This window comes from Mya arenaria, chromosome 4, assembly GCF_026914265.1.
Source record: "Mya arenaria isolate MELC-2E11 chromosome 4, ASM2691426v1".
NCBI classification, from domain to species: Eukaryota; Metazoa; Mollusca; class Bivalvia; order Myida; family Myidae; genus Mya; species Mya arenaria.
In genome coordinates, this window is record NC_069125.1 from 21,033,057 (window position 1) to 21,051,491 (window position 18,435).

At 35.3% G+C, this 18,435-nt stretch overlaps 1 protein-coding gene across 1 annotated transcript in view; it reads right to left on the bottom strand.

The window, feature by feature from the left end:
• LOC128230402 (deubiquitinating protein VCPIP1-like) overlaps positions 1-18,435 on the bottom strand; it is a 117,965-nt gene that overhangs the window by 80,961 nt on the left and 18,569 nt on the right. Inside the window, exon 4 of the mRNA XM_052942630.1 lies at positions 7,608-7,738. Coding sequence (XP_052798590.1) covers positions 7,608-7,738 — 131 coding nt within the window. The remainder of the gene's footprint in view (positions 1-7,607; positions 7,739-18,435) is intronic.

Genomic DNA, 18,435 nt, shown 5'->3' on the forward strand with positions numbered 1-18,435 from the left:
AGGGAATATTTATCCGCCAGGAACTAGCGATCCAGGAACTTGTAAATCAACTGATTATAGCTGTCTGATAAAACAAAAGCTGTCTATCCAACAGTGATTCAAATAATACTAGTTGTCCATCACACATTCTGTCAAACAAGCAGTCCAAACAACACTGGTGGTCCAACCAACACTTCCGGTCCAACCATTTATAGAAACTGTTGTTCAACCAACACGTATTGTCCATCCAATATAGCGGCCCAGTAACCAATAGATGCCCAACCAACAATAGAGTTTCAACAGGCACTAGCATACATCATGTTGCTACCAATCTTGCAGCCCAACCGATTGTAGTGATGTTTTACATTGAAAGTGATGGCCTCAGTAGATAATATCAGCATATTTGAATCAAATCTGTAAAGAAAGGAATGGAACATTAAAAGCATATTTTTTATAAAAAAAATAAGTTACTCTCAGACTTCTTTATGGATGGGTTTTAAGACAATCTGGACCCTGATTTAATTCCAGGCCTGGGTGTATGTGACTGGTCCGTTAGCCATCATAATGTTTGAACATAACTAACTAGTAACAAATCATTCAGAAGCTGAGAACACTACAAAGGTGACAGCATAACATAATCTTTCTAAGTAAATTTTTTATTACATAGTAATAAAACACACAGAGCAGTATAAATATCATAATTTATATTGATGATGATTTATATATGTTCATTCATAAGACTATAACATACTGTACCTGGTGATGTACATACAGATTCCTCATTATAGATTATCATTGTCAGATAGTTAAACTGCCTAATGTATTATTTGTGTTAATTTTCAAAACAAATGTTTTAGAATAGATGATATTTTTTGTTATTAATAATACTCCAATAAGAATAGTAACCGCAGTCTTTTCTGAACCATCAACCCCACCCACCAGAACTAAACTGTCCAGGTAAACAGTCAAGCGATTTATAGCTCATGACATTCAAATTATATCACAATAATGTAATATAAACTCATTTAAATGACAAATCTAATAAAAATACATAAATAATAACAAACCTGGAACAATAACTAGTCCATATTTATCGCTGTTATTATACTTCGTTATAACCCGGAAATAAACCGGAAGTCACCCTGCGGCAAAGGATTATCCGGGTGAGCTAGAACCCTGTACCAGGTATCGACAGAGTAAGATACCGGATTGTGTTGATACCGTGTTATTTAAAGTATGCATTGGTTGTCAAAAAGCAATTAATAACGGACCGTGGATACTTGGATTTATCATCTGATATTAACCCTGATATCAACATAATTCGGTATCAGAAAGTGATACCGGGGGATACCAGGTACCGGATACCAGGTTTTTAGCACCAGCCTGCAAATCCGATAAATGTTTTTCATTGGCTTGAACTTTTTCAAAAATGTTTACACCAATATTTTTACAGCTATTGCGATGTCCTCTGCTTTTAATGATTTGCCATGATAGAGTTTCATCGGCGGAAATAAAAAACAAGAGGCCCAAAAGGGCCTATGCTCTACTGGCATGGCTCTTGTGGTCATTTTCAATCCAGAGCATGTAGGTTTGAGTAATAGGCAACAAATATATAGTTCACTTTTAGTGTTTGGGTTAGCTGAAAACGCTGCACATTCAACATCTGAGGACAGGAAGTGTTGTGTTGGAAGCAGATTAGTTGCATGAACTATTTTAATATGTGCCAAGTAAAGGTAATCTGAGGGTAAAAAATATTTGCTTTCAAAACTGTCCCCATCGTCAAAATTTAATTTCTGTAGCTTTAAAAATTAAAAGTCGGTCAAAGTCAAGGACATCCGAGGACAACATTAATGCTTGTTTGCAAAACTGTTCACATGGTCAAAATTTCATTACTGTAGCTTTAAAAATTAATAAGTAAGTCAAAAGGGGTGGGGCCAGCTTTTGCCCAAGTGGCATTATTTCAAATGTTTTCAATTGCATCATATGATGCTCCACAACAAATATCAAAGGTATGGGCCTTGTGGTTTAACAAAAGAAGATTTTGAAAATATTTCTTAAATAAGTCTCTAGGAAAATTGTGACACCCAGGGCAGTGCCAGTTTTGACCCAAGGGGCATAATTTGAACAACCATGGCATGGGAAAACCCTGTAATGTTAATTCCGGGCTATATGTATTGTGACTTTACATGTAAACTTGGCTAAAAATAGACTTTGCTCAGGTAGACTTGGCTAAAAATAGACTTAGCTTAAAATAGCATTTTTTATACTTTCAAGACCCATAATCCAGGCATGCATGGGCAGATCTGGCTGGTTTTCGAAAGGAACCGAGTTCTAATGGATATCTAACTACTGTACAAGTTTCATCGAGATACAATCAACACTGAAGACTGTATCATGTTCACAAGCTAGTGTTTACACAATAGCATTTTTTATACTATCAAGGGCCAATATCCAGGCATGCATGGGCGAATCTGGCTGGTTTTCGAAAAGAACCGAGCTCTAATGGAAATTCAGATACTGTACAAGTTTCATCAAGATCCAATCAAAAATGAAGACTGTATCATGTTCACAACCAATTGTTTACACAATAGCATTTTTTTATACTATCAAGGGCCATAATCTAGGCATGCATGGGTGGATCTGGCTGGTTTTCGAAAGGAACCGAGCTCTAATGAATATCTAGATACTGTACAAGTTTCATCGAGATACAATCAAAACTGAAGACTGTATCGTGTTCACAAGCAATTGTTTACAGACGCACATACTACGTACACATTACCATCGCATAAGCTCTTCTGGCCTTTGGCCAGTAGAGCTAAAAATGAAATCACAATTTTTTTTTATTTCAAAAATGAGTTTTTTTGAGCGGCGGTGTTCGTAAAACATAGAATCAAATAAAAAAAGGCCTTAAACATGTTTACATGATTTAAACAGATTTAATATATAAATTAACTTTTATATGGACCATAACCTTACCTTTCATCAGTATTACTTTGAATTTAAGTGACTTCAGTTTTCACTTGCAGACGATTGAAAACAAAAGGTGAAAAAAAATTCAAGTATATTTCGTGATTGGAATTATACTAACTTCTAAATCGTCCATCTTTCAACCAGCTTCTGATACATCAAAATATCAGATATAATGCAATTTTCTCCATAAAAATTGACTTTTTTCAAACCATTACTTTCGTTTTATTTATGTATTTACTTCCGCATTCATTCGAGAGTTTTCGTCCAATTCCGTCAATATCTCGGAAATGCGATAAGGTTTGTTTTCTCAGGCCTGCGGTCATAATAAATTACGAGGCAAAGGAAACCATATCAGGTGAGAGCTTGAAACCGAATATGGCTTCCTGCGCCCCGTATATCCCATATCTGGTCACCTACTAACCCTGTAATGTATATATCAGGTCGACAACCTGTTTACATGTTTCATTTATTCATTGGATTTGGAAAATAGACACCATTTTGGTACAAAGTAAATTTGGTGACCCAATATGGGGAAATATGGGCAGGCGCGTAGGAGCTGGGGCCGCAGGGGCCGGGCCCGCGGCCCCAATATTCTGGCTAGTAACGGCAATGGGGCGGCGAATATTTGTTACCGATTTTCACAACCAATTGTTTACACAATAGCATTTTTTTATACTATCAAGGGCCATAATCTAGGCATGCATGGGTGGATCTGGCTGGTTTTCGAAAGGAACCGAGCTCTAATGAATATCTAGATACTGTACAAGTTTCATCGAGATACAATCAAAACTGAAGACTGTATCGTGTTCACAAGCAATTGTTTACAGACGCACATACTACGTACACATTACCATCGCATAAGCTCTTCTGGCCTTTGGCCAGTAGAGCTAAAAATGAAATCACAATTTTTTTTTATTTCAAAAATGAGTTTTTTTGAGCGGCGGTGTTCGTAAAACATAGAATCAAATAAAAAAAGGCCTTAAACATGTTTACATGATTTAAACAGATTTAATATATAAATTAACTTTTATATGGACCATAACCTTACCTTTCATCAGTATTACTTTGAATTTAAGTGACTTCAGTTTTCACTTGCAGACGATTGAAAACAAAAGGTGAAAAAAAATTCAAGTATATTTCGTGATTGGAATTATACTAACTTCTAAATCGTCCATCTTTCAACCAGCTTCTGATACATCAAAATATCAGATATAATGCAATTTTCTCCATAAAAATTGACTTTTTTCAAACCATTACTTTCGTTTTATTTATGTATTTACTTCCGCATTCATTCGAGAGTTTTCGTCCAATTCCGTCAATATCTCGGAAATGCGATAAGGTTTGTTTTCTCAGGCCTGCGGTCATAATAAATTACGAGGCAAAGGAAACCATATCAGGTGAGAGCTTGAAACCGAATATGGCTTCCTGCGCCCCGTATATCCCATATCTGGTCACCTACTAACCCTGTAATGTATATATCAGGTCGACAACCTGTTTACATGTTTCATTTATTCATTGGATTTGGAAAATAGACACCATTTTGGTACAAAGTAAATTTGGTGACCCAATATGGGGAAATATGGGCAGGCGCGTAGGAGCTGGGGCCGCAGGGGCCGGGCCCGCGGCCCCAATATTCTGGCTAGTAACGGCAATGGGGCGGCGAATATTTGTTACCGATTTTCTTAATACTCGTATTTTAAATAATGCTATGTGCATATAGGTCAATAATAGTCTGACACGATATTGAATAAACAGGTCACCATGTCATCATTAAACCTGTGACCATCTAGCATACTGGCGTGTGAATGGCGTGAAAACAGGCGGCAGATTATTAAAGACGGTAATTATTTGTATCGTTTTTGATGTTTCAAAAACTGTAGTTGATTATAATAATTGCAATTACTCATTAAAATAGAATTGTCATTAAATAGCCAGCAATATGTATTTGTTCAAACTCGTCACATGAAAGTTTGACTTTAAAATGGACGTTCCAAATCTGCCTAACAGTTTTAAATTTCCAAAGAGATCATTTGGCACTAAAAAACTGAACACGGGGCATTCAACTCGCAATGGTTTCAAAGTCACTCGTGGCTTCACTATGAAGAAGTAAACTGCGCTAATTTGTTATTTAACATACATTGTGAGACTGCGCAAATATGAATATTTAAAAGTAATAAAAACTGGCGTTTATAATAATTTAAGATTGCGCAATAATTAACATGTCCCTGTTGCTCATAACGTTATTTTAACCGAAAAGAGGTTAAGATAAAACATGTAAATAAAACCTGAACTCACTGGAAATCGAGTCTTTCAATGCTTAAAATTGAAAAAAAAATCTCGACGGGAGGGGACACCCCTACCCATTCCGCGGCCCCAATGTCAATGTCCTTCCTTCACGCCTGATGGGGTAACCGCTTGACCATACCTGGACCAATGGCACTGCGTCATTTTTGTTGGAGACGTCATATAGAGTTATATAACCTAGATGTGTGATGGTCCTGAACAACTGTATGAAGTATGAAGTGAATTGAATGAAGGGTATTTGAGTTTAAGTGAAGATGCAAACTTACCCTAAAGCTTTAACTGATTCACAACGCAGATGCTGTCACTATGGCGAGTAGAGTAGCCCTCCTTATTTTTCTTTTAGTTGAGTTAGAAATAGATATTGGGACCACCAGCATCTAGAACACTTATTTTTACATTAAAGAAAATAGGGGAAAGTTCAAAACGAGCCAAATTTATGTGAAAAACACATTTTTTTTTTGTTATTTCATATAAATGTTATGTTTCTATTTAACTGACTGAAAATGTACTATGCTTGTATTAGTGCATATTCACAACAATAATATGTTTCAATGAAAAATATTTAGCCACTCATTTGAGGTGGAAATGAAGAAAATGAGGGTGCCATAGGAAACTAGGGTGCCATATTAGATTTGCATTTTTGGTCTATTTTAACCATCGTTGGTTACGAAGGTAAAATAAATTGTATAAGTGAATAAAGTAGGCATACTCTTTGCCAAATTTCAAAACACAATTACAAAAATAATTATTTCATGTAAAAATGAGAAGAGCAACATACTCCACTATGCTATCTAAGGAATAAAGCCTTAACCCTTTCCTTCATGGTTATGCATTTTTACACTACTATTGATAGCTTCATAGATAATGGATAACTACAGTATGCTCTAGCGATAGCCTCTCAGATACAAATTTCTACGCACAAGCAATGTAGTGTCATTTATTTGTATACCTACCATGTTGAGAATCGGTTCATGAACTGATGAACTTTTCATGACCATTCATGAACTGTTCATGAACTGTCCATCAAGTTCTTGAAAAAAAATCATCAACATATATAGTTCATCAACAGTTCATGAACCAAAGTTGATGAATTTTTCATGAACTGTTCATCAAGTTCATCAAAAGAAGATCACAAACCTTATGCTATAATAATAAAAATCATAAATTTTCTTGCACAGAATTCATCAAAACATAAGTCCATGAAACTGTTCATGAACTTAAGTTCATGAACTGTTCATGAACTTAAGTTCATGAACTTGAATCATTGAAGTTTAATGAATTTGATGAACTGTTTAACCATTCAAAAGATGAGATGTCCAGCAGAAGAGTGCGGCAGCAACAGACAGGCTGTTGAGGATTGAGAAAGTGGAAACTGTTTGGTGAAGATCGGATAATGAAGATCGGATAAAAACTTCAAACTAAAAAGCAATTTTGGATAATTCAAGGGCAATAACCTATAAATGCGTGGGGTTTTCATGCGTATCCATCAACTGGCATAAAAAATCCAACAAGTTGCAGGTTTGAAAAATTTGTTTAAATAAACAATTAAATATTATTACCTGCTTTTTTATCAGATCGTCCAAGATAGAGATAATCACAATGGGAGCTGGTATTGATCTCACTTTTAGACAGTGTTATAAAAAATAACACGTCAACTAATAGAATTGAAGACCATTGAGGGTACAGTATTAAATTAATCCAAGAAAAACATGCTGATGGTCTAATTGAACATGTATTCGTGGCTGTCCAAATTTGATGGTTGACGCAATATGTAGAGTTATCCAGAATTACCCTATTTGCTAAAATACTTTTATTTACAAAACATCTTTGTCAGCACTGGTTTAAATTATTTGTCAAACAGGTTTATGGTATATTGTTTTCAGATTCACTAAACTAAAAACAACTCTACAATCATTGAAAATGACTTGTTGTTGACACAATCAGATGTCCGGTGTTTTTCACCCACTTTCGGTATCACTTACGTTTATTAATTATAAATAAAATTAAAATAAAATTGAAAGGATTATGATCTCTATGAATGTGAAAATATTGCAATTAATTTGACAACTTGTTATTGATTGCCTCACATATGTATACAAAATAGTCGTATTCTTTTACGGTTACGCATTTTAGAGGAAGCTCTTCACTCGCGGAGGTAATTTCGAACTTCAACTGTTTTCAACAATGCGCCAAATAATTTATGTGTTATTTCGTCGATTTTAGGTAAGTTAAAACAAAGTAATTGGTGTTATTCAATAACTTTCATAACTATCTTTTACACTAATATTATTGTTTAAAACGACATTATTATATTTAAAAGTTGTGAGCAAATATTTATGCTAACATTTACTCACAGTGAGACTTTTGTCTCCACCCACAATACAGCAGTTATTGGTGTCAAACTCAATGTATTTCTTGATCTCCTCTTTTGGCATTCCCCACGACTTCTCGGCCATGTAGCTGGGAATATTGGCTTTAGGTTTCCCTTAAATTAACAAAGACAGGTTAAAATAAATGATCATCAGTTCATGAAATATTATTTTTAATTTAGGAGGTTTTCAGACACCCATGGATGAATTTGTTTGTTTTCCAAATATTTTCAATGTTCTGAACAAAAAAAGTTTAATATGTTCAAGTAGTAAAGTCATATAGTTACAATTGTATTCAGATTCTAAAACCCCCCATTCTTCTTAATGTGTTATTTCTTGTTACCATGTTGCTCAGTACAATGACCATAGATGACTAGTATACGGTAAATGTCCTATTAGATGCGCCAGACAGTTGTCTTTCTGAGAACCCTGAGAACTGCTTGCTTAATAAGAACCTTGTTTTCCTGTGCTGCAAACATTTTTCAGCATGTTTCACTCTGCTTCAATGTGCTGTGTAACCTAAATTTTATGAGAGAATATGGGTTTATATGCATGATGTCAGCAGCTTGAGAAAGTGCGCTATATATATATAATTAAATATACAAATGGCCCCTATGTTATGCTTTTTATTGGAACAATTTGTATTGTTAAACAATTGAAAAGTAGACCCACAATAAGATCCGCTGCATGTCAATTAGGGCATGCACATCTCATAGGACATTTACAGAAGTTTTTAGACTATCTGCTCATGCGAGCAGGTAGTCTTTAGACCGCAAAATCCAAAGAACTACTTCTTTTCATGTCGTTTTAACCCATTTTTTTGTCTCAATGCGCTCTATGTTTAGCAGAATGACGACGAAATCATAAAAATAGATTAGTTGTATTGCGGTCCGAGTATGAGTTCTTGCTTGTTCGGCTATTTTCGCGCTGTATTTCTGTATCCCGGCGTTTTATTTTTAGCAAAATGTAACTATTTTTAGATCGTTATATTTATCAGATTAATGTGGGTAAAAATATTGGAGGCTCTGGTAGGAAGGTAACATACTGATATTCACTCTGAGTTTAGCCCAAGATGTTCTAGAAATTATTACCGACCGCAAGTGTCCCATCGCCTGCAGGGTTTGTTATTATAACCTGGTGTGACCCTGAAGCATGCTTATTTGTAATGGTGTATTTTTGATATTCCTTTTATGAGATAAGAAACAAAAATGAGTGTCTGAAGGTCAAAATAGTTGTATCTCAGGCCTCGTGTTGCTAATGCTTCAAATACTATGATTTGCCTGCTATACAATAACAAAATACTATTCATTCTATGATTTTTAGGCGTATACTTTTCTAATAAGACGTTTTCATTTTTTTGCGTAAAAGCTTCGTTCTGGTGTATTCTTGGCAAAGTGTTAAACATTAGGCTTTCAATTTATTCTAACACACATGCCCTGATACGACAGTGAATTATGCATACGTTTGATGAACCAAAGTAGTTCGTATTTAACCTGTAAAACATCCAAAGAGTGCGAAGCATTCATAACAGCACTAGTATTATTTCTACACAGACACACATAAAACATAAATAACATTTATTTATCAATAGAACTTGAAAAAGCACAATCATATTCCAATTCTTAGAACAGACAATTTCCGATAATCTAAAAATAGTTTCAACTACATTAACTGACCAATTTTCTAAAAATAGTTAACTGACCACATGTTTGTCCTCACCGCAGGAAAACGACCATCTGTTAAGCTCTGCATTTTGATAGGAATTATTGCTTAAGTTGCTCGTAAAAATAAAATCATTTTCCATAAACAATTAAAACGTGTATGTTCATAACACTTGCCTAACGTATGATATTTAATCAAACACCGAAAAACCTTTAGAAGCTATTGAAAGGAGCATACATTGTAACTTTAAATACATGGGGATACGTCAACTGAAGTGATAAGCTGTGCATTTTGAATGAAATTATTGCTGAAGTTGTTTGTAAAAAAATGATTTTCCTTAAACAAAACGTATATGTTCATAAAAGGAAATGATATATATGATGTATTGTATTTTCCTATCTTATGATATCTAATCAAAGCAATGCAAAACCTTTAGAAACTATTAAAAGGGGCATGCATTGTAACATCAAATAAATGGGGATGGGGGATTACAACGATTGAAGTGACTTTTACATAAACAAAATGACACAAGACGCCATACAATAGATATAGATATATTTGTTTCCTCGCCAAGTGTGGGCACAAGCGCTCTTGGCCCTCGGCACAATTTTCACTTTTATCTATGTGCCCTTCACCCATTCCCATAGTTCAAATAAAATTTGCAACCCTCACATATTTGCCCGCAGATGGTCTATCAGCGCCTCGCGCTTTGATTAAATTTATTTTGTCATATTCACAATTTTTGAACACTACCATAACAACAAAATCACTAATGATGTTATAATAATATCAATGAGTAGGTGAGGTCTGTTGGACACATCAACACTTTGAGGTATGTTTAGTTGAGTACCAACACTAATGGTGAGACAGGTGACGTGAGACCAGGGTTTGACATTAAGAACCGACCGAACGACATTCACAAGAAGATGGATTGTCCAAAGCTAGCTTGACTGACTTGTCGTGTTCTCAATCCGTCTAAGTGTGCCAAAATTATGTCTTTAAACAAATAAAAAGCACGATATAACAATCAAAAGACTGACTAGTCTATATTGTTTTTCGAAAATGTGTTTGGAAACCGGTATGTACTATATTTAATATCAACACACTTTCACTAATTGGCTAGTGTATTCAGATCGAGGCTTTTGGGCGTGAACCTGCCAAATTTACAATGTTGTTATACCGTACTTATTGTAAAGCATGGTAAGCTTGTTTATTTCTTCATTTAACTGCTCATTTTGTTAATGTTTAAGAGTTTATAGTTTTATGTGGTAAAAAATGCGAGCGATCGAAATTTATGCACGAACGCTACCGGTATATTCTTTACAAAGCATCTTTAAATTCGGGTTTTCTACTGAAAAAATGGACGATGCCAGTAAGAAGTGAAAGGCTAAAGACAAATCAAAGATGGAGTCTGAGAAGAGTTTAAGTGTTTTTTTATTTGTAACAAGAGGCCCAAGAGGGCCTATGCTCTACTGGCATGGCTCTTGTGGTCATTTTCAATCCAGAGCATGTACGTATGAGTAATAGGCAACAAATATATAGTTCACTGTTTGTGTTTGGGTAAGCTAAAAAAACGCTGCATGTTCAACATCTGAGGACAGAAAGTGTTGTAAGCAGATTAGTTGCATGAACTTTTTTAATAAGTGCCAAGTAAAGGTAATCTGATGGTAAAAAATATTTGCTTCCAAAACTGTACTCATGGTCAAAATTTCATTTCTGTAGCTTTAAAAATAAAAAAGTTGGTCAAAGTCAAGGACATCCGAGGACAACATTGATGCTTGTTTGCAAAACTGTGCACATGGTCAAAATTTCATTGCTGTAGCTTTAAAAATTAAAAAGTAAGTAAAAGTAAGAGGGCCATAGTGGCTCTAAATCGCTTACCTGAGTAAAAGAGTTTAACCTTTGTAATCAATATAGCTTGATATTTGTTCTCAAAGAATATTGAAAAGCATACTGGTCAAACATGTTGCCTGGATAATCACTGACAGGACTTTTCAGAATTCCCTGCACACTGACAGGACTTGTCACAGTTTCCTGCACACTGACAGGACTTGTCACAGTTTCCTGCACACTGACAGGACTTGTCAGAGTTCCCTGCACACTGACTGGACTTGTCACAGTTTCCTGCACACTGACAGGACTTGTCGATTGACTGAACACTGACAGGATTTTGTATAGTTGCCTGAACACTGACAGGACTTGATGATTGACTGCACACTGACAGAATTTGATCTCAAACCTGCACACTGACAGGACTTTGTTCAGCTGCCTGCACACTGACAGGACTTGATAATTGACTGCACACTGACAGCACTTGGTACAGATACCTGCACACTGACAGGACTTCATTCAATTGCCTGCACACTGACAAAACTATGTTCAATTGCTTGCACACTAAAATAACTTTTAGTAAAAATACACAAACAACAAACATTGCAACATCCAATAAAATCAATAATCTGCCTTAAGCTCTAAAAATCAATGAACAGTACACATTCATATTTTCTATTATTGCTTCTTCCATCTAGGACAACATCACCATCCTTCAAATAATGTTAATCATTTTTTTCTGTGTAAGACTTATTCACTATCCACACAGAAGATAAGATTGGTTGTTTTGAATAATCTACATGAAGTTTACAATAATATACATGAAGTTCAATGGAAAAGTCTGATTATTAAATTTATCATTAAGTAAAAATGAAATTTCTTCTAAGGAATAGAGTATATAATAATTATTTTAATCTATAATCCTAAAAAAGAACAATAATTACCTTATAAGTGACTATGTTGAAGACTTAATAGACTTTAAAATATATTCCCTTGTTACTAAAAATAGAAAGTAGTGGAATCTCCAACAAAAAGGGAGACCATATAGCTAGACTTGCTGCCCTTGTTTAAAGGGTAAACTTTACATAACTAAAAATTTTAACAAAATGTATTTATAATAAACTTGTAGCCCATTGAGTGAGGCCAATTTTTCTACAGGGGCATAAAATAAATAAACATGGTAGGTAACCAATAGTCAATGTTACACACCAAATATTTAAGCACTAGGCCTAATAGTAATTGCCAATTATTTTTTTTTTGTAATTTTAGCCTTTATGTTGCCATGGCAACCTGAGTTCTGCATGGAATTCATTTCTTTGAACAATTTTGAAAAAGCACTAACCAAGGATCATTCCTATGAAGTTTCATCAAAATTGTCCAAGCCCTTTAGGAGAGGATGATTTCCTTTAGGTTGCCATGGCAACCAGAGTTCTGCATGGAATTCATTTCTATGAACAATTTTGAAAAAGCACCAACCAAGGATCATTCCTATGAAGTTTCATAAAAATTGTCCAAGGGGTTTAGGAGAAGATGATGATTATAACCAATTGTTGACATTTTCCTTTAGGTTGCCATGGCAACCAGAGTTCTGCATGGAATTCATTTCTTTGAACAATTTTGAAAAAGCACCAACCAAGGATTATTCCTATGAAGTTTCATCAAAATTTTCTAAGCCGTTTAGGAGAAGAAGATGATTATAGCCAATTGTTGACGCCAAACGAAGGACGACAGACAACGAACAACGGACGACAGACGCCGGACATAGACGAATCACAATAGCTCACCTTGAGCACTTTGTGCTCAGGTGAGCTAAAAAAGGTGGGGCCAGCTTTTGCCCAAGGGGCTAGACGGTCATCATATGATGCTCCATAACAAATATCAAAGGTATGGGCCTTGTGGTTTGAAACAAGAAGATTTTGAAAATATAAGTCCCTAGGAAACTTGTGAACCCCAGGGCAGTGCCAGTTTTGACTCAAGGGGCATAATTTAAACAACCATGGTAGTGGACCACTAAATGAAGCCCTGTTCAAAATAGCAAGGATCTGCATAGCTGTTTCAGACAAAAAGGTTTTTAACATTTTCCAATTTAAGTATACCAAACCTGTGAACCCTAGGTATGGCCAGTTATGACCCCAGGGGCATAATTTGAACAAACATTTACAAGCAGTTGTGACTTTACATGTAAACTTGGCTAAGAATAGACTTCGCTCATGTAGACTTGGCTAAAAATAGACTTAGCTAAAAATAGCATTTTTTTATACTTTCAAGACCCATAATCTAGGCAGGCATGGGTGGATCTGGCTGGTTTTCAAATGGAACCGATCTTAAATGGATATTTAAATTCTGTACAAGTTTCATCGAGATACAATCAAAACTGAAGACTGTATCATGTTCACAAGCAATTGTTTACAGACGCACATACTTTTTTTTATACTTTCAAGGCCCATAATCTAGGCATGCATGGGTGGATCTGGCTGGTTTTCGAAAGGAACCAAGCTATAATGGATATCTAAATGCTGTACAAGTTTCATCGAGATACAATCAAAAGACTGTATTGTGTTCACAAGCTAGTGTTTACACAATAGCATTTTTTTATACTATCAAGGCCCATAATATAGTCATGCATGGGCAGATCTGGATGGTTTTCGAAAGGAACCGAGCTCTTATGGATATCTAGATACTGTACAAGTTTCGTCGAGATACAATCAAAACTGAAGACTGTATCGTGTTCACAAGCAATTGTTTACAGACGCACGGACGCACATACTACGTACATATTACCATCGCATAAGCTCTTCTGGCCTTTGGCCAGTAGAGCTAAGAGGCCAGAAGAGCTTATAATATACTGATAAAACTACCCGAAATGGTAAACATGTCGCCGCTATGATATTTTGAAGAAGCGACTCCAAAACAAAGGGCTCCAAGCAAAGATCTTGAGGAAAAAAAGAGGTTACTAAGAAATACGAAATTTTTCGGCATTCTGGACTGTAAATAGGCCATGACTTAATACAATACAATAAAGGTGAGAGTATTTTGACCTTCAGTTGACTGAAGCACAGGAAACCAGTGAATGTAACTAGAAAACTGCAGAAGCCTGTGCTCCAAGGTAGCTGTGCCAGGAAAGATGAACTATGATAATAATCTTGTGTTTTTCTAGTACAATAGAGATAAAAAGGAGAATAATTGACATGAGAAGAGATACTTGGGCTTTATTTTGCACAGAAATGAATAGCCAGGACCCTCCTTATTCAGTAGCAATACATAAATATAATTTAATGCCGACATAAAATATTTTATGGATCTGTGGGTTGAACTGAATCACCCATAACTAATTCTGCGGGTTGAACCGTTCACACCTAAAGCGTGGCTTATCGGCGCTACACGCCGTGACCAGTGGTCACGTGGTGTGGGCGTGGCTTATCAGCGTTCCACGGAGTGACCAGTGGTCATGTGGTGTGATTATTTTAATGTGTTTCTTTATGATGTATATTTGTAGTGCATTTCCATGAATATATACATGTTTATGCATTTGTTCTAGTATTTTTTGGTTTTATTGTTACATGTTTATTGGGCGGTTGTTTGGACGCCCAATATGCTAGTCGTGAATAATATGTTATGAGGATGTCAAACTTCTATTGAGTATTTAGTTTTGACATTGAATTAATGTCCTTTTAACTCACTGTTGTTTGTTATTCACGTCTCCCATTTAGTTGAACTTGTCATGGCCAGACCCTCCTTATTCAGTATAAATACATAAATGAAATTAATGGAGCAAACCTGACTTTACTGTACACGTTAAGAACTTTTCTGTGTTTACGGGGTACATAATTGTCATGATAAATATCCGCTTTTTTTCGGATTACTGGGTATACAATGGACCTGAAACAAGAAACTAATACGCCTTGCGTGAATGTAATGATCCGGGAACAAGTATAACAAGCAAATTCGTTGAATTGATATCCCCCTTTAGATTAGGTGAAGTAGATGGCATGGAAATCTGTGTTGGTGAAATATGTCAATCAAAACATGCAATACGTCTGCAGAGACCATTGGATATGATATAATTATGTTTGCAACTGTTTGAAATAAAAGAATATCATATATTGTGTAGCATTTAGATTTGACCTAGTAACCTAGATTTTGAATCTACATTACCCAGTTTCAAACAAATAAAACATTTAATCAAAGCAAGATTGGACCAGAAATATTGCAAAAACAAATAACCTCTAGTGTTTCAAGGGTTTTGACCCAGTGACCTAGATTTTGACCCTATGTGACCTAGTTTAAAAAGAAGCCAAGATTTCATTGAGGCAAATTATGATAAAGTTTCATGAAGATTGGAGTAGATATATGGCCTCTGTTTGTTCAGATATAACCTAACGATCTTCTTTTTTACCCCATGTGACCCACCTTTAAAGTCTACCAAGATTATATCAAGAGTAACATTCTGACCCCCGTTTGAACAAAGCCTAACCAATCAATACAAATATTTGGATTCAGACATGATTTTTGAAAGATTTGACATACATGTATGATCAAACTCGAGATTCATCTTCATGCAATTAATAAAAGTAGGTATCTTGAAATGACCTAGTTTCTGATCTCAAGTGACCAGGGGTATCAAACTAGTCATACTTTTTATCAAGGAAAACATTATGATTAAGTTTCATAAATATAAGACCAGACATGATTTTTGCAGCCCTATTTTGCAAGATTTTACTTACATAAAGTTTAGTCCTTGCAAAATAGGGCTGCAAAAAACATTCTTAAAATTCCTAAATGATCATCTTCAAACGGATTGTTACAAGAACTTCAGTGGCTGACGTTTACAGACAGATGTTAGTATCACTGTGCAACCCTTGTCTATAATACCCTTAATGGAAAAGCCCCGAGGTATATGTCTGAATTGCTAATCTTTGCAAATAATGAATGCTATTCTCTAAGTTCAACTTCAAAACAAGATTTAGATTTGATACAAACACTGCTAACTTACTATTTCATGGATTTTTTTACATACTATAGTATGAAGGTTTGGAATACTATTCCCGATGAAATAAGAAATGCGAAAAAGTTAACACATTTAAGCATAAATACAAAGTGCACCTCTTGAAATGTGCATATCATTAGTTACAAAAAGGTATGTCAAGATTGAAATAACTTCTTTTATAAATTGTTGTGTTTTATTGAGTGTCTGTCGGCATGCACATGATGTATATTGAAATAACTTAAATTGTTATGTTAATTAAACATGATTTGTATAGAATTATTATATTCAAAACATCAATACTTCTTGTATACGAATGTATAAGTGCGATGCAGATGCTTTATGATTTACCAATTGCATTTTGTTTTTGTTTGTTCTTTTTTCTTCATAGAAGGCCACATTGTAAATATGATGTCTTTATGGTTGAACCTGTAATTATGTCATAATGTGTATATACCTTCTCTAAATAAAAATATTATTATTATTAGTAGTAGTAGTAGTAGTAGTAGTATTGCCTCTAGTATGTTCTAAGATTTGACCTAGTTTTTGACACCACATGACCTTGTTTCAAAATAATCCAAGAGTTCATCAAGAAACACATTCTAATTAAGTTTTTTGATTAATGGATCAAATATTATGTCTCTGTGTTCCATAGATTTTGCTAAGATTTGACTTAGTGACCTGATATATTGCCTATGTTTGAACACAAGTTTTCTATCACATTTGACCTTATGACCTACATTTTTACCCTGTGTGACCCACTTTTTAAAGTCTACAAAGATTATATCAAAAAGAACATTCTGACCCCAGTTTGAACAAAGCCTGACCAATAATTACCAATATTTGGATTCGGACATGATATTTGAAAGATTTGACATAGTGACCTAGTGTTTGACCTCATGTGTTCAAGTATCAAACTAGTCATTGATTTTATCAAGGAAAACATTCTATTTAAGTTTCATAAATATAGGACCAGACATATTGCCTCTAGTATGTTCTTAGATTTGTTCTAAGATTTTACCTTATGACCTACTTTCTGACACCACATGACCTAGTTTCAAATTAATCCTAGAGTTCATCATGGAAAACATTCTAATTAAGTTTTATGATTATTGGACCTTAAATAATGTCAAAAGTGTGTTCCAAAGATTTTCATAAGATTTGACCTAGTGACCTGATATATTGCCTGTTTATACACAAGTTATCTTTCAGATTTGACTAACATTTTTACCCTGTGTGACCCACTTTTTAAAGTCTATCAAGATAACATCAAGGAAAACATTCTGACCACAGTTTGAACAAAGTTTGACCAATACCAATATTTGGAATGTACTTCATAAACACTTCCTACATACCAAGTTTAGTCACAATTTGTACAATTTGTAAACCTCAACTAAAGTTATTCTGTACCAAACAGTTATCTACTTTCATTAACAGTGACCTTGGCCTTGGCCCTAGGGGCACCAAACGCAATCCCATGAAAGGTCTCTATTATCTCTTCCTAAATACCAAGTTTGGTGGCAATGTGTCAACCCTAACTGAAGTTATACAGTACGAACCATTTTTCTATTTTAAGTGTCTGTGACCTTGACACTAGAGGCTCCAACCGCCGTCCCATGAAAGGTCTCCATAAACTCTTCCTATATACCAAGGTTGGTCACATTATGTCAACCCTAACTGAAGTTATTCAGTATTCCATGATGACCAACAAATTGTTTTTTCACCTGAAGGTCACTGTGACCTTGACCTGCTGACCCCAAAATCAAAAGGGGTCATCTACTAATCAAGACCAAATAGCAAAACAAGAATTAAGTTCCTTGGCCCAATTGATCTAGTTATTCAGCGCAAACCGTTATTTAACCTCAAGGTCACCTTGACTTTTGACCTAATGGCCTGAAAATCAAAACAGGTCATCTACTAGTGATGGCCAATTGGCATATTATGTATGAAGTTCCTGGGTGCGAGCATTCTTTAGTTAATGAGTGGAAACCTTTTATTACCTTAACTCACGGCGACCTTGTCCTTTGAACTACTGATCAAAACATTTCGCACCTAAAGGTCATTGTGATCTTGACCTACTGACCACAAAAATCAATAGGGGTCATCAACTAGTCATGCAAAAGCGGCCGAAGGGCAGGAACCACCGGAACACTCAACCCTTTTCTGATGGTTCCCGTCCTTCGGCCGCTTTCGCTAATCGATTAAGACGAACCGGGTACCACGTCATTTTGACAGAACAACGTCTGGCTAGCGCTTGTGATAATTTGCATTTTGAAGCATTTTCGTCGTAAACCGTTTCTCTCGACAAGAATACCGGTTTTAACGTGTATATAACGG